Below are 26,599 nucleotides of genomic sequence, written 5' to 3'. Positions count from 1 at the left end.
ATAAGAGCATGGAATACGCCCAAACATGGGAATATGCCAAGTAACATGTAAACGGAATATTCCAGTTGCTGCAGCGCATATAAACACCTTATTCGGAAAATTACCTTAACCGGAATATCGACCCGAATCGGAATATGGTGTGCATGTAAACGTAGTCAGTGCGTCTTGAGATTTGGTTTTTCAGTGTTTTTTTTTTTTTTTTTTTTCACCTCGTCTGTTATTTCTGACATATCAGAGCCACGGCAGTAAAAGAGGCCCCGTCTACCTGCACATTCAAACATTCAAGTTTAACGTCAGGTTCAGGCTGATTTATCCACTGCGGCAGAGAACCCGACCCTCTCAAACCCTCAGGAATACTTCAGTAATCTGAGCCTGAGCCTGTAAGCCTGAGCCTCTAGTACACAACATTTTACATTTCACTCCGTTGCCATCCTAGGAAACGAAAACTTGGTGCCAGCAGTTCAGTTAGCCAGAGAGGAGGGGCCAACCTTGAATGTCGTGTTAACAAACTGCTACCGACATATATAACTGACTGATAACGGAAACTGACAATAAGCCATTTTCAGTGTATTAAACTTTTTTGTGGAGTAAACATATAAAATTGTTACTTAATAACCACAGAATTTTTCTAAGGATTTGAAAAGGTCTGAAGGGGGTCTTTAACCGCCTTGGGCAGTGAATGTGAATGGGGTTCACCTCCTCCCCTGTATTTTTTCCCAGCACAGTAATGCTAATTGATTTAGTGTAGAGCTTTACAGTACTCAGTGTTAAGTGTGGTATTTCTCTGTCCATTTCTCCTCCTTTTGGCCCTTGTTTGCCTGTTACCACAACATAACTTGGCTTCAGCAGCACTCCATCACCAGTTCACGGTTTAGGAGGGTGAGAGAGCAGGCGCTGGCTGCTGACTAGCTGTGAATGAGTGGGAGGTGAAAGCACAGAGGCCAATATAAAGCAATATAGGGAGAGGAGAGGAGGAGGAAGAAAATGAAAGAAAAGGGAGAGAAATTAAAGGAAAGGATAATATTCTTCAGTGAGGAGAGGGAGGAAATGAGGCAGGGCCCCAGCAGGGAGTTTTGGCCCTTGTCCCAGGTTGGCATTAGCCTGATACACGGCTGCTTCTCTATCGGGCTCAGGGCAGATCAAGGACAAGACAAGGGCTAAACACAACATGGGCCGATTTTTGAATTTGTGAAGAAACCCCAGCAGGAGACGGAGCTTCTTGTTGCACAGCTACAAATGGGAGGATAAGATAAGTCAGTCCAACCGGCCCTTCCTGGTGGGAACACTATAGTTTGGTTCGCTATTTTTCAACCCAGGCTGTTTTAAAATGTTGATAGGCTGAACTGAACAAAAGCATTAAAATGGTACACTTAACCACGCTGAATATCTCGCCAGGTTTTGACTTCTGATGAACTCCTGACATTTCCAGAAGCGGCACATACCCGTGACCGCGCCACGCGTACAAAAATGAACTATATGCACTCCCATTAGGAAAAAATAATTTACCAAAGGGAATGTGTTATGTTGTTCAGTGAATTACAGGAAGGTCTGAGCACTGACTCATTCTGCTCCTTTATTTCTATGCATTTTTTCTTTTCTCATTCCCTTCTCTCTCTCTCTCTCTCTCTCTCTCTCTCTCTCTCTCTGTGAGGCGCTTGGCTTTGTAGTAAAGGCTGGACTACACCGCAACACTGTTACAGAGGAATGAAGGATGACTCATCTCACTGATATGCTCAATCTGTCTTTTCTTTTCTCCTGCTACATCCCCATGCTTGTGTGGTACATACACAAAGAAAATTCTGTTTAAAGGCTGCTTTCAAAATGAAACATCAGCAGGTGTATGTGTTGGAATTTTGGCATAAGCAGATACAGAAATATGTTGATTGTGTGTGTGTGTGTGTGTGTGTGTGTGTGTCTGTTTGTGCATGTAATATGTGTATGTGTGTGAGGGGTTGGGGAAAGGAAGGCTGGGCGGGATGAACACAGCAGCAGCATTGTGAATAGCTCCATCTCTTACCATATGAACAATATTTCTGAACGTGTACTACTTTTAAAAATAATTTACAAAAAAAAAAAAAAAAAAAATGTATTAAAGGAAACCCACCAAAATGCCCCTTGAGTGTTTTATTAGACATTTCATGTTTGTGTCATTTGTGTTTTAATATTAAATGAGCAGATAAAACCAAGCAGCCAACTTACACTAATGCTTTGTGTGATGCAAGTGAAGTGAAAGAATGGGGATTTACTGTTTTAAGTGTTGCTGTGGTGAAAATAACCTTTTTTTTTTTTTTTAATTGTTTTTTAATGCAGTCTAAAATTTATGAATAACTTATGCAGTCAGCATGCCAACAACTCAACAACATTTCAACACTATAATTCTGCTTTTATGGTTAAACAAACTACTGGAAAATTATTAATCTTTGGAGCAGCCTCTGTGATTAAGTAATAGCTATCTAATTACATGTTATGGTTGTGTCTTCTGAATGATTTCACACTTGGCCTGAGGATGAGGACTGTCTTTAGGTTTATTGAGGTAACAGTAATAATTCACGTCTCTCACTCACTCAGACACGCACCAGCACAGGCAATGAGACATCAGTAAGAGACCCCCATTTCATTTAGTTTAAAATGTTATTTAATTTCATTATAAAATTACATTCACAGATTGAGTCCCTTTTGATAACCTTTAACTGTAGAATGTTATACAGATTCAACATGCCTTGCTTCCTCATGCTGGGGCCCGACTCCAACACTGTTTACCATGCACTCTGCCTGCCTCCCTTCCTTGATGGAGTTCAACAACTTCGAATAAGAGATTAAAATTTGTTTTGTGAGTAAATTAACTTGTGAGGTACATAAGAAACATCAAATTGATAAATTATTTGCATATGAGCCAAGTTGCCATGGAAGGAAGGAAGGAAGGAAGGAAGGAAGGAATGAAGGACGGAAGAGAGACATTTCAATAGTGTTGAAATCAGGCATGGATTTTAAATCAAGTCTTACCCAGAATCCAGTGCCCTTGGAGGGGAAAAACAAAATCTCTATATTAAGGGAATGTCCCTTTGGAAAAAACAAACAAAATATAAAAATAAAAATACAAGGGCAACAGAATCCAGGCTTAAGTACACCCTAGGAAGCAAAATACCTTTGGCTGCAGTTGAGTCCACTAAAAAATCCTAACTTTCCTCTGATCTCTCCAGCAAGTATGTGTAAGGGAGGTCAAGACAATTTGCAGAAAACAGAAAAGCAATAATGTATTTGAGAACATACAAACAACCTTTGTAACCTTGTTGCATTGAGTCCAAAAGTGTGTGTAGATCCCACACTGTTGCACACAGAAACAATATTTCTTTGGGAAGTAGTTCAGCAACTGGAGAAACATGAAAGAGAATCAAACGTCTACAGTGTGTGTATGCGTACGTGTATCAGCAGACGATCGGAAATGTCCTCGTTTGTCAAAGTGGTCCACAGACTTGAACAGATTTTCTGCTATTCTCTCTCCCCCGCATTTTTATTTTTTTGCTTTGTTCTATTTCTTTACAATATCTTAACCTACCTTTAGCATCACATAACATGAAACGATCAGAAATCACACTTTTCAGAGAGCCCTTACTCTTCAAAACATATACTTAACATTCACAGTTCAGCTTGTACATCATACAAACCATTCAGAGGAAACCAAAGGATCGGTCACTTTTGACCAGACTGGGGACAATTTCCCACAATGTCCACGCCTGTTGCTGCCATTGGCCACTCTTGATGACCAAGCAGCATCCTGGGAGAACAGTGTGGCAGTAACAGCCTGATCTTCTGGGTCCTTACAAACAAGCAACACAAACTGTGTCCACACTGTGAGCAACACCATTAACAAGTCAGCAGGAGTCCATTTATTTCCTATACAACTGGGTGACCAGGAAACTCCAGTCAGATTTGTGTTCTTCCCAGTTTCTCTAAATATGTCATTCCTTTTCTTGAACACTAGTTCTGCCTGTCAAGTGCAACAAGAAGTTGCTATTCAGAATTTCCCAGTTCTGAGCTTGAAATACAACAGAAGTAAAGAAGCTTTCCACTGAGCTCGGAGGTACGACAAATCTGACTTCTTTAGATGGCGACTGGAGCGCCAGTTAAGTCAGAGGTTGGAATCTAGGGCAAATCTGAATCTGAACTTGGAATAGATTTATAGCAGTGTATTTTTTTTAATTTGCTCAAAGGACCTATACTAGCAGTGAAGATGACTAGCTGTAGCTAGCTTTACTAACGTTAACTATTGTCATTGACTCTCATTAGTGCCTCATTTGCTTCCAGTGGACAGCAAGGCATGTCACAGGCATTATGTTGGTTGCAGTGGAACATATTCAGCATGGAGGTGGGAAGTCCCAACGCTGAAGTCGGACTGTCCGGCAGTCAATGGAAAGCTCCATAAAAATGATGCTTGTAGAATAGCTGCATCCATTGTTGGGGTCAGTGGTGACTGAAATAATTTTATTGATTTTTTTTCTGTTCTCATCAAAACAATGTAACTTTTATGAAAGGCGACGTTAAAGCAGGCAATGCGTGGTTTACCTCTTGAAAGAGTCTCACATTTGCTCGGAATAATGTGACCAAGATGCTCTTAGTACACTTAGTACCACTACTAGCACTAAGTGTACCAGTAGTGGATATAATCTCATCTAGGATATTTTTTTTTTACCTGGGTTTCAACAGAACATTGTTGGAAAGCTGATAAAACGGACAGACAGCAGTCTTAGACGGTCCTTACAGCCATCTTACCACAGCTGCACCTAGGCAAGGCTTTCAGCAAGGCAACAAAGCAGAGGAGCCAACAAGTCAAGTGAAGACCTCCAACCATGCCTCTGCGGTGTAAACAGTACTGTCCTACCTTTACCACTCTGAAAATAACTCTCCCAAACCCTCCTACACCCGCACTTATGACCATCCACCATGTTACAACCACTACAACTCCATCTTTTACAGATTAGAAAGGACTTGATCGAGGAATGTGATTGATGAGGTCCACAAAAATGCAGAACAGGAATCTCCTTCTAGAAATAAGAGGTATGTGTGTGTCCAGACAAACAGAACTCCAGATTGCTCATTTCATATATTACTTTTGTCAGATATTAAATAATAAACATATTCCTTAATAAAGAATAAAGTGCAATTTAATAAGAATAGTCAATCCAAACTGAAAATTTTGTAAAAACAAGCACTTCTAAATGTAAAGAAAATTCTCATCCTAAACTGACTGGACCTGATCGTGCTGAACTGTATCTGCCATTAGTAAAATGTGCATGGGTGAGATAAGCCAAGCCACATACAGAAAAACAAGAAAAGATGATTCACTTCTCTGTGTGTAGCTCTTCCAGGTGGAAATCCAGTTGACCTTAAACGGTGAATAATAAGGATGACCTTTTGGACATATTCTAACTCTGTAACTGTGGTTTCAGCGAGTCCACACGCCTCTCTCCAGCATGTCCTCAGCAATCATTTCATATATAACAGAGAAACTCAGCCAGACTACGCGCCGGACGTTACACAAACTACATTCCAAATTGTTCCTACAAGTTCTAACTACATGAAAAGAAAAGCCCACAATTGAACTTACAGGACGAGTCTGGTTGTTTTCCACCTGGGTCTTATCTAGTTCTTGACGACGTGATTATGTTCAAAATTTTGTTATCAAGGACAGCTCTGAGCAACCTTTAGCGAGTATCTAATGGACTATTACAACTAAAATGAAGTGATAATTGTTCACTTACAGTTATTTAAAGATATGAAACTGCAGTGTGTGACTGTGCTGAGAGGACCTGCTTTAATCCCATTTGGGGCCAACTGTTGGGAGATTAATGTTGGCCCTGTGCGTGTAATGGACAACAGCACTCCTGGCGATCTAGAAGAACTAAAAAGTCTACAGTGCAGTGACAAGGATTTGAACACAACTGTCATGGCAGCATGAGGCCTCGGTCTCAACCAGCCGGAACCAACCTTTAAATAACAGCTTAATCAGGCTGAACGATGGAAGCATTACTTGAAGGATAAGCCTCTAAATCAAACTTGGTTCTATTTTCTTCCGACATGCGCTTTTCTGTGTTGCACCAATAATGTGTCATCCTGCCCGAGCTAAAAAGTTATTTTAGATAACCATTACCAGAAACAAGGCATTCAGGACAAAAAAAAAAAGAAAGAAATGAAAAAACTTTAAATAAATGTATATATGGGGTTATGACATATTTCATTTGTAAGTAATTTTCTTCTGACTGTTTAGGAATTCAAATCTAGTTGTACCCGTTTAAATATCAAACCCTTTCTTTTCAATGATTAGAACTGTAAAATATGCAAATAAGAGCTCCGTCTGGTACTAAATTGAAATTTGCTTTCTCTTGTCTGGAGTGACTCTGAAATGATAAGAAACTGGGATGCTCTGTTGCTCTTCATAAAATTACATAAGACAGAACAAAGTTGACACGATAAACATTCTCAGCTTGTCTGGTAGATCAGTTCACTTTATAGCATACAGGACTAGCTCATACTCAACTGGGGAGTTTGGGGCAATTTTATGCTATAGGCAGCCAAAATGGTGAGCAAATCCAGGGCCTATCAGGTTCCTATATTTGCTTGTTTACATATTTATTTTTTGTCTATAGCAAAAACAAACAGCATTTCTGGTTTGCCAGTCATTTTAAATATGTTAAACCATGGCATTAGAGAGACCACATATTTCCTTAATCTACTTATAAATATATATTTGATATCAAACTAAGACTGGAAATATGTCCCGAGAAGTTAACTTGAATGTCAACTACTGTAATCCTAAATTAGCTAATGCTAGCTTTTTTATTATTATTTTTGTCATTGCAGCTTAAAATGTGTTCCACACCACATCAACAAATGAAGTCATCCGTGCTAAATCCAAAAACACTGAGCAAGGTGGTCAGCCTCAGACCTTGTTTGAAGCAGTTCTTCAAACGAGCCCCAATTCGCTTTGCCAGTCTTCTGGCAAGGTGATGTAACCGGAAACTCTAGATCACTTCAGCGGTCTACAACTCAAATCTCAAAACTCTTTGGTTCATGACCAATAATCTTATAATAGTGTCTGGTGTTAGGCAAGATGAATTAATCACAGACAGATGAGTGAATTTCAAACTGTAGATTAGCCCAACTTGATGAAGACATTCAGTATCAACTTGAGGCTGTCAGTTCAATAATTTACTTAAGTGTGGATGTTGATGACAAACACTTCTAGCTGCAGTAGCACTACAACACATATAGTGTTGGTCCAGACCCGCTCTCTTTTTGCCACCTCATCTCATAGGAGTTTGTGCAATAGTCACAAAATTTAATCTACAGATTTGTGTCCATGGACACGCATTGTCAATTTTTTTGTGCATATGAAGACGAATTGAATTTGACTCCATTAACACAGATTTGATTTTACCGCAAGGGTTAACTTTTGGTAGCCTTAGAGAATAAAAACATATATCCAAGTGGAAAAAAGTTAAGTTTAGCCGTTAAAACCACTTGTCTAAGGTTAGGGAAAGGTAAGGTTTAGCCACCAAAAACTGGACAATAGACACAGTGTCGATCGATGAAAAGAAACACTGGCCTTGCATCAGACCCGAACTTAGATTGCCCACGTGAAAGTCCTGTTGACTGACAGCTCCACCACCCCATCTTCCTCCTAACTTTGACTTTGTGGGTCTTTAGACTACCTCATGATGTGTGGTCTAGGTACAAAATATACTTCCATTACTTTTAAAGTCGTGCTGACTGTCATGAAAAAAATGGACAATTAATTTCTGTGGACACAAATTAATAGATTCAATGTTTGTGACTATATCACAAACTGCTGCCGAGAGCAGGCTGCTTTTAGCCAAATTCCCCAACCTTGTCCCACCCCACATTCACTATCTATGGTTGTTTTGTTTTCTTAACTGACTAAATAACAAAAGGTAGACTCCACTGGTACTCAACCCACTAAAAATCATATCATAGCCACCCCAATTCTGTATCTCCTGCCCCACACTCAATGAAACACACCCAAACACCCAATTCAACCCAATACACCAGTATAATGAGCTGTAAATATACAGGCATGAAACTGATGGCAAACTCTAAAGTTCTGCCAATAATCATAGACCTATCTTGTCTTTACCTTTAATTCACTAAAAAGTTTAAATGTAACCCTTACCTCTACCCAACAGGAAGCCTCTCACACTTAAATCACACACTCACACTCACACACACAAGCACGCACGCACACACAGTTGAACAAACTTTCTATCCCCCATCTAACCCTGTACAGTAGTACCGAGAGGCACAGATACAGAGGCTGAACCAGGGCTGGTCCAGCTCTCTCTGTCCAAGCCTCTTCCACCCCGGATTCAGGCCCATCCCTCCCCCAGTCATCAGCCCTGCACATTAGTACCCATAGTCTCTGTCAATGGTGTTGTGTAATGTGGTGCAGCGGCTTTACTACGCCAGCCCCATCTCCTCCAATACACTCCTGGGCGACTCATCTTCCTGTAGAGGCAGAGAGAGAGAGAGAGAGGGAAGAAAAAATGGAAATGAGAGAAATTTGGTTGAAGAGTAGGTGAATTCTCAGTCGACTTAGATTTTCTTAGGTTTCTTAATTCAAGGGTTTATGCCTTTAATCCAAACAAACTAGAGAAAGCGAGGCTTATGGATACAAAGAGACAGGTGTTGACATTGGATAGTTAGCAGTTCTTCATACTTCATACAAAATAACTGAAAACAACTTAGACAAGTCCATCACGCTTATGAACGGCCTATCATTTAATGAGGTGCGTTGTCTTATTCATAAAGAGGGTGAGCAGGGTGGAAAATGCACCTCTACTATCCAAACCTTCAATCCCAACAATAAAAGCATTCAACACTCCTGTCAGACTAGGGCAGACTGTACCTCCTGCAGTAGGTCAGCTTGTTCAATGGCTTTGAGGACACTCTTCTTAGACGTGTCCTGGATCTCTCCTCCCATGAGGAACTCGTCTAGGATGAAGTAGGCCTTCTCAAAGTTAAAAATTATGTCCAGCTCACACACCTACATAAGACAAGAGAGAAAATAACAAAGGAACACTGCATCAATACAGTCGACTGCATGGAAGATGTTCAAACATGCACAGGGAGGAGTGCATGTTTGAACATGTTTATGATAGACTGTTGTGTAAATTAGATTTTTTGTTGTTTAGCATGCATATTTGGTGTAAATGTGTGCATGTGGGGTCACGGCAGAGATCTGTTCACACTGATGTCAGATATGGGTCACATACAGAGATGAATGTCAGCAGTCAAGGAGAAAAAGAGCAGATCAAACAACATATCAGATTTGGGTTATTTCAGCCACAGAGTGAAGGTAACCTAAGGCAGTGGTGTACAAAGTGCGGTCCAGGGGACCCCAGAGGTCCTGGAGGGTCTTTCAGGGGCTCCTCAGCAAAATTAGTTTAGTTTATGTGCTCTCACAAACATTTCAACACAACAAATCTAACAATAATGATATTATTTAAAAATTAGCAATATAGTTTTCTTGTAATCAGATAGATAGATAGTGTGTGTGTGTGTGTGTGTAGAAGCTTTTTTTTTTTTTTTAGATTTTCTTTGCATTTTTTCTTGTCTTTTATTAATGTTTGGGTAACTTTCTGAGTAATTCTATAAAACTTGGCACTATAAGCAAAATGTCTTTTTTTCATATGAGGATCCCAAGGGCAAAGTCACATCAAATGGGCTTCATCAAAATCAATTTGGGGGTCCAGGACATAAAACGTTTGCAAACTCCTGACATAAGAGACAGTGAGTCTGTTTATAGTGAGCCAAAACTCCAGTAAATTGAGCATTATGTTCAGATAAGGCTCAGGAAGTCTGTGATTTCCTGGAACATTTTCAGCAATGAAGCTGATCTTAAGCTTCATTGCTGAAAAATGTTCAGGCACCCATTAGTCAGGATTCAGATCTGCATTTGGGGGAAAGTTCATCCTGCCCTGGGTGGACTCCAGACACAAGGGCGAGGTTTCCTTCTTCTACTCATTTCAGATTTAAACATTAAAGAAACACAATGATAATTTGAAAAAGAGCCTGCTGATGTGTGTTGGGATAATGTAGATTACTGTAATATGAACACATAATTATGGTTTGGAAATCCAGATTAATGTTGATTTCTGTCACTATTTTAATGAAGATAAATGATTTTTGTCTTTTATCACACTGCAATATCTACAGTAGAAAGTCTTCTTGTTTTTTTTTTAGAGTGATTTAAAGGCATTATTAACCTCCTGATGAACTCGTAGGAGATATGGGATTAGAAAGTCATTGTTTGCTTTATGCAGTAAAAGAATTCTTGAGCATGTTGACCTGAAGTAGAGCAGACACTTCAGTTCATCGCAGAGAGATGAACAAATACTATACCTGTGAAATCAATGAAGAACAGTTTCAAAAAGAATAATCATCCCGACAGTTGCCACTGAAACTGCTGACCTGGAACTGTTACGTAACCCATCTTTAAAAAGGTAGGTACGTCTTTTGTTGTCTTTTGTATTCAGAAAGAGGTTATAGAGACATAATGTTACAGAAGTTCGGCATTTAAGTTCATAGTCTTCTCACTAAATTAGCCACTGTTGTCATAGAAACACTATGTAAAAAAACAACAACAACAACAACAAAAAAACTCTGAAAGTACACCACGTCTTGACTTTGTAGAAATGTCCTTAAAACTGAAACTCCTGACAAGTAAAATTTGGTTTCCTCAGTGGTGCTATGTGATTAGAAAGAGGCACTTTCAATTTAAATTTTACTCCTGTGTATTGTTAGTAATTTCTGTGTTGTAATTATGTTTTTATGCTTCCAGATGAAGATTGGGGAACGCGATCAGTTTCAGAGAATTGAGGCGCTGAAGAGATGGAGATTCTTACTCAAAAAGTCATGCAGCTGCGCAGAGAAAAGAAGACACTATGCATGCCGCCTATCTCCTCTCCTGGGAGGAACGGCTCCAGCAGAATACAGAGGGACTGCAGAGAAGAGGAAGAGGCTGGAGAGGATGTTGCAAGTTGATGTGTCACATTACGGCAGAGGAGATCAATGAGTAAGATACAATATTCAAGACTGCCCACTGTATGGTCTAACAAAATTATTTCCAATTTGTTTCAAGAAGTGAAAGACTACCATCACATGCAACATATGATTACCAGCGAGAAAGAGTCAGTCTCTGTGCCAGATGCAGATCAACAGAGAAAGACGAGAGAAGAATATCTTGCTCTCAAGGGGGAATGGCTGGAAGAAAAGGTGAAAGCAGAAACCGAGAAATTCTCAGCAGGGAAAGCACAGGTCAACGAGATGAGAACTGAAGTGGAGATGGAAAGGCAGAGTATGACTGAAGAGAGAGGGGTATTTCAAAGAGAAGTGGACAAAATGAACGCCATGAGAAAGGCCTTCCAACTGGAGAGGGACAACATGATGAAAGAAAGAGAGGTCTTCCAAAGAGATGCTGTGGAACAGCAAATGAGGAGGACGGTGTTTAACGCTGAAAATGCAAACGTCTGTGAGGAAAAAAGAGGCCTTCTAGCTGGAAATGGCAATGATGAGAAAGGCCAACATTAAAGAAAAGGCAGAAGATGAGGGAGGACTTCCATAATGAGGAAAACATGACGTGCAGGAAGACCAGAAACAAACCCTGACATCGAGAGGGAAAAGAGAGCAAATAATGCCACTGGCCGCCAAGGAGGAGAACCAAGTCACCAGTTAGCTTCATCTGCATGCCAGGACCAAAAAGGCAACTGTGGCTGCGTGTTGAAAGGAAACATCGCTAACACACATACAAACAATTATTCAGTCAAAAACTGAAAAGCAATTTCAGAGCATTTTTAAAAACACATAACTGCGAGAAGGTGTCAGCGCGTTTGATTTAAACATAAATAGACCATGCACAAATGGTGTACATAGTTATTTACAGATGTACAGATATTCAAAGAATGATAGGGCGCCCGTGCTTACAAGATACATACTGTGGGAATTTTTTCACGTGTCAAAAATTATCTTTATAAGAATACGCAGTTGTTGTCATGTCAAACACTTTCGTTCAAGAGCACTGTGTGTGGGGGTGTATGTGCGCATATGTGGTGTCAAGTAGTTCAGTGATCAATAAAGAACAATGATGGGAGAAAATCTATTGGTGTGACTCACCAACCTATCAGAGCTACACAATCAGTGAAAGACGGCTGGCAGAGGGAGAAAGAAAAAGAGAGATTGGCATAAAAAGGGAAGACAAAGTGAACAAAGGCAGGAGGAAACAAAAACAAGAAATGAAGATGAGCATTGCTGGATATGAGGACAGAGAGAATTTAAGACTCAAGGAATGAGCAAGATGACTGCACAACAATGACTGATAACTTGAGGCTGAAAAGATGAACATCTCAGAGAAATATTTAAATGAACATGAATATACATGACAAAGCACAAGAAAACAAAAAAAGAGGAAAGAAACAAAGACTGTTGCGTGGTAGATAGAGATGCACCGACGCATGTTGCCAGGGGAGGATATGTGCCCGAATGAAATCACTTTGGACCTGCAGTAAATCAAATAGATGCATTTTTCTGGTGAACTGATATACTCAGTTTTGGGGAGATTTTCCCATTTTTTAAGGTTTTTTTTTTTTTCTCCTACTCATTGGCATGTGAACTGCAGCCAACATCAGGAACAATGGCATTCTGCAAGCCACTGGACTCCGCTGTATTGTAAAAACCAGTTTAAGCAGGAAACAGAACCACATCCTTGTTTCCCTTTTGACTGCATTTGAGGGCCACAGCAACAAGTTTCCTCCCCGTGACAACAAGACCCTGCACATGCACAGGAGTGTCTACCATGCTCTGGTAGTCAAGTGCAACGGGTGCCTCTGCCACACCACTGACATGAAAACTAAAGAATTTTTCTGCATTTTGCATGATTTCAGATGAGGCTGGAGCTTTACCTATCACCCGCCTTAGGAGCCTTTATGAGACGTGCATTCTGGAGTCAAATGTGCAAAATGTGCACGTTTGAAAATTGATGAGTTGCCATACAGTGACAGCATGCTATGTAATTTAACTGGTAACTTAAGTAATATGTAATTAGACAAACAAAAAATGAAAACAATAACTGCTGCCTGCCTAGCTGGCTACTTTTTGCATGAAGGTGACTACTTCAGGACTGCAAGAATGTCCTTTTATTACGGTCACATCACCTTTCACAACACCTTTCTTAGACTAAAAAACTAGTTGGTACCGAAACAGAATGCAACTGCTGCAATCTGGCAGCATTTCATGTTGGGATCTAATAACAGAGTACGGGGGCTATGCGCAAGATCTACATCAGCAAAGGTGCAACCAAAGATGGAAGTACTTCAAAATTAAGTGTCCATCTTTGAATAAACCACTACAGTGTATTAGCCTAAATGTGTAGTCATTATCCAGCAGGCTAACGTCCTGCAGTCACTCAAACTAAAATCACCCTGTGTAATCCCTGTGTCCAGGAATGGGATGACTGCTCACACCCAAGAGAGAGAAAGCTAAGGCAACATAATCTGGGTTTTTGTCCTGATGAAAACCTACTTGGCTGAAACATGTTAGTTTACAAAACTTATTTAGCCAAGTACGTTTGTAACTTTGTAAGAGTGCAGTGTGAAGTCAATTAAAGAGAGGAGGAGAGAGAGAGAGAGAACAGAAATAGCAAATGAGACAGTAACAGAGAGAGGAAAAGGGACTCACGCTGCCAAAGTATTTATCCAGCAGTTCAACAAAGCGATGTATGACTTCCAGGGTGATTAGCTCATTGTCTTGCTCTTCAACTGCACAGCAGAAATACAGGCTGGCATACCTGCAAATGAAAAAACACACAACAGAGAGAATACAGAGCTCAATATGTCATTGTCTGATTCATATGATACACTAATTGTTCGATTTCACCACCTGTACTACCAGGCCCACATTAAGAACAGTATTCTTTCTAAATAAGTTCATTTTCCCCCGTACTTTATTCCTCCAGGCATTACGCAACTTTAGCCAAGTGGAATCATGTGGATGCAGGTTTTTCTTGAAAACCAGGAGCCAGTGAGAGGGATGTGTGTTAATTTATTTGTTTGTGTGTGTTTTTGTTAATTTTAGGTGATTTTATGGAATTGTTCATAATTGAAATATAGAATTATAATTCTAAATATAGTTTATATGAATATTTCACAAATTTTGTTCTCATTTTGTTTCTCTTTTTTTGCCCTTTTCTAGTAATTTTCTTATAGATTGTTTTAATAATTAATTGTGAATATTCAAAGTTTCATAAAAAAAACAGTTATCTTCTGGTAATTAATTAATTAATTTCTCGAGAATATTCTGGTCACTTTCAGGTATTTTTCTGAGATTGTTTTTTTTTTCCTTGTAATTTTGTGGTAATCTTTTGGTAATTTTAATGTAATTTCTGTCTTTTGTTCTTTCTTTGCGTAGAATTTTTTGGGTAAAATTTTGTGGCCATTTTCTTGTCTTTTTTTTTGGAGCAAAAAAAAAGAAAAAAAGAAAAGAATCAAGCAAATTTTCTCAGGTTTCAAAGGACTAAAATTACAACCATACTGGGCAGTTGTGGTTGAGTGAGTCGCTAATGCAGACAGATTCAGGTGAACTTATTGCTGATCAGTACTACCTGATGCCCAGTTCTGAAACACAGTGCCAGGTTATCAAATTATGTACAGGTCACGTTCCTGGTAATGACCAGACAATGCAAATGTATAGTCTTGGATATGTTGAATACGTTGGATACATGATACTCTCATGCCAGAGTGCCAAGAAAGACTGCTAACACATTGTCAGCAAGGCTGAGATATACTTGTCATAGCCACACACACAAACTGACATCTTAGCATGCCTGGAAAGGAAGTTGCAATCAGATACCACTGTCTGATTGCAACTGTCTGATGCTGGCTCCCCACAGTGTCACTGTCAGGCCTTATGTGCTGAGATGAAATGGCAGACACACACACCTTCAGGAGAAAGGCGGCTCAGCCATCATCCAGTGGAGACTGGACGAACTTGGCCTCTGAACTGACACAAAAGGTTTTACTGGGGAAGCACTACGACTTTCCATAGACAAGACTGTGCAGCAGAGGGAACCATGTACTCTGGCCAGAAAGGTGTCACCAAAAGAGCACTGTAGAAAATATCTGAAGTACTGGCCAAAAGGAACAAAGAAGACCCACTGGCCAAGTATGGGTCAGCATATCCTGACCCAGACAGCTGGATATCTGCCCCAAGAGGAACTAAAGGACCCACTTCTCAGCAGAAAGCTTGGGATGGAAAGTCTGCTGGCTTGTTCTGCTCTGCAAGCACATGGATAAACTGAAGTGATAGCAAACACAGGAGCAACAGTTAATGCAGATGCCAATTTATGCATAAGGTATTCCATTTTTCCCTCTTTGAAAAGTGGAATGATGTCATCTACTGCAATGATGGGCAAGCTCTCCCACTGACACAGTGTAGGCCCACACCAAAGAGGGTGGTGCTCTGGAGGGGTCAAGTGAACTCCGGGTGACATAGGGGAGAGGCAAGTGAAGTGCTGTGTGGGGTAAGAGGAGGACAACTGTTAGTCTCAACATTAGAGAGACAGGATTGTGGCGAGAAGGTCACAGGTTCCAAGGTCGCCAGTTTCCTGCAAGTTTCCTTGGATTGGCAGGAAAATCTGTTAGGAATCTGGAAACATCAGTTCCCAAGTTCAGACGAGTAAAAGAAGGCATTACTGCTTTTCTGTAAAGTGAGCGGACAGAGGGCAATTGCAGCCTCTAAGAGGTGAATCAAACTGTAGCTCTGACAAGTGGTCACAAGGTTACAAGCAATGCACAAAGTGCGGCTGACTAAGATAACGCTATAAACAATCAACTAAACATGGAGGAACAAGAAAATGCTTTGTTTTTTCAGGGGCACTTACACTGCCTGTCCAGCCGCCATCATCCTGGTTGGCATGAAGTCTTAACCCACCCATGCGCCAGAGAAAACATATTCAGAGTATATTCACTGCCTCTGGCAGTCAAGAACCATCAAGTACAACAGTCAATTCTCCAGTGGACCTCTATGATGGTGGTATTCCTTCATCCCAGTCCCTACTAGAGGAAACCCTTTAGTGCTGAACTGACCACCCACTCATGCACAAGTGAAGAGGTTTGGTTTTGGCTTTCATTAGTTTGCCCACGTTTGTATTCTGCTGACAATAATGAGCATGGGCAGAAACCGATCAATGTGTGTGTGTGTGTCTGTGAACATGTGTGCATTAGCGAACCAATTTCTTCTAACAGCAGCCAGATCAATGACAGAAAGGGGAATGGCTTGGTTTTGCCCTGTCCACCCACTTTTAGTGGAGTGCAGCAAAAATCCCACGACACACACACACATACATACACATACGCGGAGGCTGACAGTTTCACAGGTCTGTGGGGGCGAAGCAAAGTAAAAAGAGAGTGCCAAGTATAAAAATCAAGGTTTCTGCAGGTTTCATAAAAATGGAGACTTAAAGACCTATTTAATACCTTACTTAAGACCTCGGTAAAGCTGTAAATGGGCAGAATGAGAAAAACACAGCGGGAAAATTAACCGTTAGGGGACTTAACGTATGTCCAACTGTGTTAGAAAAGCAGATAAGACACTTACTAATAACTTTTTTTTTTTTAATAGGCATTTTAATATTTTTCAGTTCCTACATTAATTCCATAGATTTAAACACAGCTGTATTATCTTCTGTTGAACCTGTACCTGAAAACATTTCTTTCTTTTCTGCTTGCTTCCATACGTCAGCTCATATTCCAGTATGATTATACTAGGATCACAGGAATATTTGTTCCATCTATTGCCAAGCAACTGTAATGCTTGACAACCTTACTATGCGCTGCTTGTGATGCTGTCGTATTGTATCGTACTGCTGACCTCAATGGAAGTCTCTCTGTGTGAGATGTTAGAAATAGTGTCAGGTTATGGTTGGGGTTTAAAAATGGGATCATGGTTCACGGTGAGCATTTTTCTAAAGTTAAGGAACAGGCAAAGAATTAGGTTTATATAGTCTGTGGAGATGTACCAAATGGTAAGGTGATATTTTGCTGAGCATCTAGGTTTTTGTCACTTGTTGGTTGAGTATCAACACTGTACTGTTCAAATAAAGTGTTACCAAATGGTGCACTCTGCTGGTAATATATGCACACTGCACTACTTTACTGAAATAAGTTTGAATAGATTAGGCAATAATAAATAAGCTGAAAATGTTAATTCATTTGATGTTAATGATCCTCAATAAACAGTTTCAATGTAGCCTGCAGTTTGTGAAGACATGGTGACTGACAGTTGAATGTTTCTGGATCAGCTGAGAATCCCCCATCTGTAAGCTTTAAATAGCATGGTTAAACATCACTGAGCCGGGAGTGTCCAGATGCTTAATGAGGATACTTTCATCACAATGGAGCAGCTTTTTCTCTTTCTAAATGAACATACTGTAATTATAAATGAGCAGAATAAAAAGGGGCATGTGGAAATATTAATCATTCACTCCAGCTGTGTTCAGCATAGCAGACAGGTTGCATACTGCTATGGATGCACTGCCACTGCTCTGTTGATGTAAGAGGAGAAAGCTGCACAAGGAAACAGGAAAACATAACAGCTCCCTGTTCTTCTACATTTATCAACTAAAGACAGCTAAAGCCTCAACTACTCTAATATCGAATTCTCAACACAAAACCAACCAACTTTGTGGCACATGCAATCAATGAATTTGGGATTTAATGACTTATTCTGGCTTCACTTCAAAGTAAAGCCAATGACCAATGACTGACTCATGTGCAGTGTCACGTGAATATACACTATGAACACATAATATAATAAACATGAATTATAGCTGTATGTAATTACACAGACATGCACCATGTGATCAACGGGCATTGTGGATCTCTTAATTTCAAAATATAACATACCTTAAATTGGTTGTATTTCCTTCAAAACTTAACTTCTTGACCAACCGTTAAAATTTCAAGAAAATTTATTACTTTGTCTTTTTTTCAGTCACTTAAGCACTTTGGGAGCAAAAAAAATAGTGTGGCCAGTTTTAGTGGGTCTGCACAGCAAATATATATGCAAAATTTCATGTCATTCCTATACGTGGTTCATGAAAAGTATTTGTTTTTTTGTTTTTTTTTTAATGTTTTCCAAATACAAATACAATACATATACCAATACAAATACCAGATACCTATCTGTGCCAAGCTTCACATCTCTGCAAACCTGTCTTGGCTTTGTAGAGCTGAACACATGCTCTCAGCTATTAAGCACTGAACTACAGTCATGTCAAGATAGATTTAGTTTTTTACCTTTTATAGACAATCTTGAGGTCCCGCCACTCCAGGAAACTGCACATTTTAGGCTTGCGGGCCAGCACTACTTGCATGAGCTCTCTGACCATCTTCTTTTTGTCACGCTCGGCAGTGGCTGTGTACCACTTCTGTAGCCGCAGCTTCCCCTGGCGGCTGAACAGCAGCATGAAACGCATCTAGACCAGGAACAGGTAGGAACGAAAACAACAAACAAAAGAAAAAGAAAATTCACAAGAGACAGAGAGGAAGAAAATGTGTAACTGGAGCTGTGAGTCAGCCTTGACAGGCAAACAGGAAACACCAAAACACCAAAACTAGAATACTGCACAAATAGAGCACTGCACAAACAATTATTGTTGTTATTCCTATTATTCCTTACAGATTACACAGATCAGTGGGTGATGTTGAGTGAGAGATGCTATAAGAGTAAGAACACACAAGTTAGGATTTGGAACAGCGAAATGGATCCAAATTTCTTATCATCATGAAATTGAAAGAAATACCCTCTGTTTATTAGTCTTCAGACAAGTTTGACCAACATCATGTATTGTTTCACTAAACCTGACTCAAATGATCATTCTTTTCCTCCATGATGAATGATGTCATTGCTTAAGGAAACAGCATAAGAAAAACGATTTCCTGAAAAGATGGCAGCAAAGCCGAGTTTAAAGTTGATCCAAGCAGACCAAATTTTGACCCTATCAAAATCTCTCACTAACTCCTAGATTAACAATGCAGAACCATTTCCCTCATCATTATTACTAATTTTACATCAAAGTGGCTGACCACATCAATTGTGAAACTGAAAATGGAAAACCTTTAATGAAAACACTCAAATAAAAAGCTAAAATGCCAAAGCTTAAATCAGTGGCATTTGGCTTTTCTGGCTGTATGAACAGCAGGAGTGGGCAATATGAACGAAATCAAATATCACAGTATCTTTGACTGAATACCTTCATATTGGTATTGTCACAATATTGTAGAAACGGCTATTGGTGCTTTCATAAGATATTTGAACACAGGAGATTTTTGATAAATAATCACTGGTTATGTGGATGTGATGGAACAGCTAGAACAGTCTAATAAGAACAGTCTATTTAAGCCCAGGAAAGTCACTTATGTCATATCACAATATTATGATATCCAGAAATATTTAGTCTCATATCACGATAACAATACAGTATCAATATTCCCAGTAAAGCGGGAAAGAGTTGATGGGCCAAACTTGGAGGACATACGCTTGTACGGAGAAGCAAATAGCCATGTACGGGTAGGAGCCTGAACTATCACTTCCAAAGTCTCGTTAGCTCCAAGTCAGGCTCTGCAGTCCTTTATCACTGAATGTCATAATGTGCAAACTCACACTGGTGCCTCATCCTACAGTGTGAGTGCAGTTCTGATGCAAGATGGGACTCGAAAGCTTGGTAGCTCACCAAATGTGAGATGTCCTGCAGTGTTTGGTCACATCATGGGGCACTGACCTTACAGCACCGGCCCATCAGATCAGAGACAACAGCAGATCATTTAATTCATCAAATTCAAGCTCCTACCTGACCTTAGTTTTACCTCATTTTTTTTAAAGGTATAAATATAAACATAGTGTAAAGTTATATTATTAAGAAAAGGGAATTTAGTATGGAAATTAGGATTTTATAAATGACACTAAAGAAAAAAAAAATTAAATCGGTGGGGGGGTAGTACCATAGTATTGCTCCATGTCAGCATCTAATGTGTGGAGCATCCTATCTCAAAAACTATTTGAGATGCAGCCTTGAAATTTTGCGCACAAATTACCAAGATTATGTCCCTGGACCTCCAGTATTCACAGCTTGAAGAGTCAGGTAGTCCACCAATTTGTCAGGAAGGGGAACAATAAATCAAACAACATTTTTTAGACGCAGACTATCATCTGATGCGACACAGCCCATGGAAAACACATCGCTTGTTTAGCCTGCAGTCCGTGTTGTTGGATTACAATTGGACAAGCTGAAACATCAGGACTTATTCGGGCTCTACTTGGAGAGATTTTTGAAAGAAAGGAATACCTGCCAAAAACCCACAGCGGTCAACAGTGGACAGTTAATCGGCTCAATCCACCGAGCACTGGAGCTGCAGCTGAGACAGAAAAGTTTTTGGAGGGACAGTGGTGTTTTCTCCAGCTCGGATAAAAAAAAAACACCGGTCTGTGCTGGGAACTAACACACAGGAACCCAGGGAACAGTCTGCAAGTAGCCCAACTGTTGATTGTGTTGGTTAGTCTGTGTGTTTTCTTACAATTTAGTCTTTTCACTAATTTAATAAATGTGAGCGGTGACCCCAACAACAACTGGGTAGGTGATGCATTGATAGCGACTGTGTGCCATGCAATTGAAAACAAAAGATTTGAATGGAAGGTGAGTTTAACTTGCGTCAAAATCGCTCCCAGTGTGTTTGGGTCTTTATGACGCCAATACCATCACCAACACTATACTAAGAAAACGCCAACATATCTCAGACACTACATCAGTGGAAACGCAGTGACGACGGCAACGCTAAAGCAACCCCAGTGTCAGCACGATGCCAGTGCAAAGCCAAAGGTGGAGCAGTTTTGACTGATTTGAATTTCTTTTCGCTGACTCTTAGCTCGGGGGCTAAAATTTGAATATTGGCTTGGACTTTCCATTAACCATGGCTCACATCTGTTGGACTGCTACTGTTTCCAGGTCTTACACTAATCTGTGAAAGTCACCTTCTCAAATAACTTCATACTGTGTCTGTGAGTGTGTGTGTGTGTGTGTGTGTGTGTGTGAGACAGAGAGAGAGAGATATAAGGGAGAGAATCATAACAGAAGAGAGAGACAGAGTGATGGAACAATAAAGGTGTGTAAGAGAGGGAAAGAGAGTGAGAGATGAGAACGGAAGATGTTGCAACACTGTTTATGTCTGCCGGCCATGTGTGTGTGTGTGTGTGTGTGTGTGTGTGTGTGTGTGTGTGTGTGTGAACCCAATCCAATCTCACAAGAATAGCTGTTGGCTGTGCCAGATTCCGTAATGGAGCGCAGGTAGTCCCTCTAGGTCCATAACACTATTCAGGCCATTCTGTTCCATACAATGCAATCATTGGCTGTGTGGAAATATGTGTGTGTGTGTGTGTGTGTGTGTGTGTGTGTGTGTGTGTGTGTGTGTGTGTGTGTGTGCTAAGCCTGGGCTTTATCAACAGGATGAGGCAACAGTAAATGCCAGCAGTGGGTTCAGGAAATGTTATTTACTGATTTCACATCTAGAACATGACACATGGCACTGTACAGTTAGTACGGACTTACACACAGAGAACATCACACTAAACTAAAATCTGGCAATTTAAAGGGATAGTTCGCCCATTTTGAAAAGTTTTATATTATTTCACTTCCCCCTCCTAGCTGTTCTGTAGGAAAGTAGTGGTGCTATCTTCCTCTCATAGTTACTGAGTGCTGGATACTGGCTGGATGCTCCACATGCTAACTGTTAGCCTCCTGCCATTGAGCTGGACTTCCCCCCAGCTAACGTTATGAAAAACAACTGCCATAACCCAGTCAAAGAAGGTTTAACATCACCTTACAAATGTTGCCTTTCGAAAAGTAAAGTGTATATATGACAACTGAGTGCATACAGACAATAGTCTTGCTCAAATTTTTTATCTTCTTGTTATCAATGTCTGGAAAGATCCAATAACTTCTGCATTTCCTCTATCAGTCCGTGCCAGAGCAGCAGCAGCCACCACAGAGACAGAAGTAGATTGCCTGAGTATGAAAAGACAGCATACAAGTCATGCTGCATGCTGGTTGTTTCCCCTTTATTCTGGTTGTAAAAAGTCAGCTACACATCATCAAACTCAATCTTTGTTTATTTAACAAGTTGAGTGGATTATAGCAGTTACTTTTCAGACTGTTATCTGGGGGGAAGTCCACCTCAATGACAGGAGGCTAACAGTTAGCATTTGGAGCATCCAGCCAGTATCCAGCACTCAGTAACAATGAGAGGAAGATAGCACCACTACTGTCCTACAACAACTAGGTGGGAGGTTAAATAATATGACATTTTTCCAAAATAGGTGAACTTTCCCTTTAATGTGACCTGGCTGACCAGCAAAGGTGCACAACTGGTTACAAATACCACAGACTCTTGAAAATCCAATAAGAGTCATTTTTCACATTATTTATTTCAACATGCATCCAATACACCAAGCAGCACTTTCTTCAATATAATCTGAACATCGTAAATAAATGCTACTTTGCTGTATCGGCTTCATGCAGAGATACTTGTAACTTGTAAGGCGAACGCCACACTTTACATGTATGCACTTTTGCTGATAAGCAGAGAGATGGAGTGTGAGAGGTCTGACCTGATATTCTCTGCACACAGGTGGAAACAGCACGGATCACAGCTAGAGGAGGCCTACACAGTAAAGCTATACAGAGTGACCTTTCACTGTAGGTGCACACATTTCACTCATTCTTTGATGCTGGGACTAACACAGCTTTACTCAGTCTACAACTCACACAGTCAACACACACCTACTAGTTGGCTTTACTTACATCAGACTTTCTACCAGTCTCGGCTCTCTCTCTCTCTCTGTGCTCTATCTGACAGAGAGAAGGAGAGATGTGCAGTTTATGTTGCTTTTTGATATTTGGACACAGGACATCTGCATGATGCTCGGGGTCGTCGGCTATTTTTCCGAGCCATTTGCTTAGTAAACATGAGCTGACTGTATACACCGCAGCACAGCATGAAAAACTGTAGCAGTCTGCCAGACCCAAGCCTGTGGTTAACACTCAGGCTGCTGCACATGTTGTCAGTGGGCCCTGATTCAACACAGGATATGAGGCAAGCCTTCTGATGCTTTTCTATCTGCAAAAGCTGCTTGCACGTTGCAGCAAAATGTTTGATTTAATTTTTTAAAATTATAATATTAGCCTAAAACAGTGATTGGTCCGTTCTGATCAATAAAATACATTGTGCAATAACTGAATTTTCTACACCCAGTGGTATTATTATGATATTATTCTGTTTTTTGAAGACTGAATAATTTTCACTGTTGCTACATTTAAATTTTCAAACAAGTGTGAACCCACAGTCATATCATGTCGCTAAGGAGATATTAGAGTAAATATCGAAGTATGACATTTAGCCCATATCGTGCAGCCCTGCTAATAACTGCACCAGTACAGGTCGTTCAAGTTTTTAGGTGGGAGACTATTAAGAGAAATACAGTTAACTAGTTGTCAGAAGAGCCTGGCCCTGTTGCTCAGTGTTGACACTGCCTGCACTGACCTGAGGCTAATCATTACCTCCAGTAAACAAGCAGTCATGTCCCAGCAGTCATACTGAACGCGGTCAGGTGGTTTGGAGAGCTAAAACGACCCTGCCAGTTGTCCAGGTTAAAGTTTGCTGTATACCAGCAGGTACTTGCTGGCCTGTTGCACCACACACTGACTTAGAGCCCAACATGTGTGGTGTATTCAGGGTTAGAGAGCCTGTCTTGGTGAACAGGCCTGCTAGCCCGTAGCCCGCTGAGACACGAGCCAGGTGCAAGCCGCGCAGGTGAACCCTTCTTCCTGAAACCATACACCTTGCTAGCATTAGCCTGTCAGCTAGCTGCTGCCTTTAGAGCGGGTCGGAAACACTCACCATTTTGTCGGCTTCCTCTTCAGACTATCGTAGCGTTTTAGACGAACTCTAATTGGAGATGGCTTGGTCCAGTGTATGGGGTGTGAGCCGCGGCTAGCGTTAAAAGTCCATGTCTGAGTGACAGAAAATACTAGGGGCTAAGACCCATTCAGCTGGAACAGTCAGCCTTTCCGCCTCCTGCGGAGCATGCGCACCACGCGTTAGGGTGAGGCGTTCCATGCCTATCAGAGAATCGGGAATTCTTCGCTCTTGAAAAATAGAGCAGCCCGCCAGGGAGGAATTCAAAATGAGAAATCCAGGCGAGGCTTTCAGTCCTCTGTCATTGCTTTCATTGATTACTTTAGCCTCTTAGCTTCATGTGTGGAGAGGTTAACCCCTGACCATTTCGGCCCTTTCTTAGACATGTTTTATCTGAAAGCAGGGACCATGAAGATTGACTTGCAGCTCAGCACTGTGTCAAGTTATTATAGTCATAAATCTGTAATTAACATTGTGTTTTGGTTAGGTACCTATTTATTCATTTATAGTAAATAAGGGGTATAACATTATGATGAGAGCATAAGGTTGCCATTCCCATGCTCAATTATGTGTTACATTTTTGGGTCGATGTCATTTATTGCACAAATAATTGGTGCAAAATTTAAAAAAAAAAAAAATGTTGGCCACTCCAGAATCAATAAAAATGGTCAAAATCCCTCCAAAACACCACATTATGAGACTAAGACACCGAGGAACACCATAGAAAAATACATGCTTTGATTTAGTGTCAAATGTTTTGATATTTGCAGATTTTTTAAAGAATTACATTTTGCGTAATTTGTATGGCAAGCATGCTGTTCTGGAAACCACTCAGAAGCTCCCCCTTATTGTCAATATACCTGGAAACCCTTGCATCCTCTGAATGTCCTGGGTCTCTAGCTTGTTGATGAAAACTTTCATGAAGCTGTGATTATCCTCACAACAGTCACAACAGGTCATTTTATAAAGTGATGTCAAGTTTTGAAAAATGATCCCACTAGACTCACTAATGGCTACATCATCACACATTTTTAAGAATAAACATTTTAAATTTGTTGATATGATATCAGACAACTGCATCTAAATAGCCTCAGGGCTGATAAATGTGAGTTTCTTCAATTCAATTCTAAATAAAAGGGCCATGCTATTACATTTTTTTTTTTTTTTTTTTTAATCTTCTGGTAGGAAACCAGAATTTCTAACTTTCCAAGAGTCATGGAATGCAGCATGAGCCATCTCTGTGTCATCATCAGCCTCTACTGTTTCTGTTACTATTTATAAAGTACAGTAGACACTTCCTCTCACCGGCCACTGAAACAATGCTATATTAAACTCTGACATGTGAGCATGCTGATGCTTCAAACATTCAGATCTTCAAGAATAATAATAAAAAAGCGATTTCATTTCAGGGCACAGATAGGGGGATGGTTGGTTGTTTGGTTGGCTGGCACGGTTGGCTGATTCAGATACTGTTGCCATGACAAATGGGAACGGTGATGTGGTTACCATGGAAACGGGAGAAACGAGGTGAAGGCTAAGAACGTGTACCACAAAGAATGAGGTTTTACAGTTGGGTTAGACTGATACACTGGGCCAATATTGCGGATTTATTATAAATCACCCAAGAAGAATGTGATGCAGTTTGATTGGATAGGCGTTTATCAGAGAATTTTTAATACTAAACTATCTATGGGAAACCCTTAACCTGAACTGAGACATTTTGATCAGTTCCACAAACGTATTTCTGAATATAAAACCATGGAGCAAACATTAAATACTGACCATTGCTGGCCAACAATGATCAGTATTGGTCACATTCCTGTTTTCCAGAACTGAACCAGTCCTGCAGCTCTGTATTTGTGTTAAAAACAGTAGAGTTTACCCTAACAAGTACATGACTGATTATACAGGAAATTACACTTAAAGGGACAGTTCACCCATTTTGAAAATTTGAAAAAAGTGTTTATTTTTCAGAGTGTTAGCTGGGGGAAGCCCACTTCAATGGCAGGAGGCTAACAGTTAGCATTTGGAGCATCCAGCCAGTATCCAGCACTCAGTAACAATGAGAGGAAGATAGAGCCACTACTGTCCTACAGAACAGCTGGGGGGGAAGTGAAATAATATCAGCATTTTCAAAATAGGTGAACTATCCCTTTAATTAGGCCTTCATTAATAAAGTATAATTATAAGCCTGTCTTGTATGCCATAACTGTAGTCTGTCTTCATGCTGTGCATTAGTGGTGCCATCAGCTCGAGTGTTTGGACACAAGAGGTCAGCCTTCACCTTCAGCAGCTTCCATGCGCTGCGAGCAATCCAGTGATTACAGACAGAGCACTTTTGTAAAAACTTGGCATTTTAATAAATATATAAATACTGTAAAAATACAACTGTTACTTTGCAATAATAAAGCAATAACAAAAAAAAAATAGACATTACAATCAACAATGTAACATATATATAAAAAATACATATTCATTTCTAACAGTCAAGCAGCAAATAAGGTGTCTGCAGCAAGTTTAGAGGTGTATTTCCCATCAAAAATTAACTATATTTACATCCTGTGGAC

At 40.2% G+C, this 26,599-nt stretch overlaps 1 protein-coding gene across 1 annotated transcript; it reads right to left on the bottom strand.

The window, feature by feature from the left end:
• Positions 1 to 2,617: 2,617 nt before the first annotated feature.
• On the bottom strand, positions 2,618 to 24,201 carry ap1s1 (adaptor related protein complex 1 subunit sigma 1). Its single transcript, XM_030075875.1, has 5 exons — positions 24,015 to 24,201; positions 18,363 to 18,541; positions 13,747 to 13,855; positions 8,921 to 9,058; positions 2,618 to 8,520 (listed from the first exon to the last, which is right to left on the bottom strand). Exons 1-5 carry the CDS (start codon positions 24,015 to 24,017, stop codon positions 8,473 to 8,475), a joined length of 477 nt encoding a protein of 158 aa, XP_029931735.1. The 5' UTR covers positions 24,018 to 24,201; the 3' UTR covers positions 2,618 to 8,472.
• Positions 24,202 to 26,599: the final 2,398 nt, after the last annotated feature.

Source organism: Myripristis murdjan, chromosome 18, assembly GCF_902150065.1.
Source record: "Myripristis murdjan chromosome 18, fMyrMur1.1, whole genome shotgun sequence".
In the NCBI taxonomy this organism is placed as follows: Eukaryota; Metazoa; Chordata; class Actinopteri; order Holocentriformes; family Holocentridae; genus Myripristis; species Myripristis murdjan.
The sequence above is the reverse complement of the archived record's forward strand: the minus strand, read 5'-3'. Positions and strand labels throughout refer to the sequence as shown.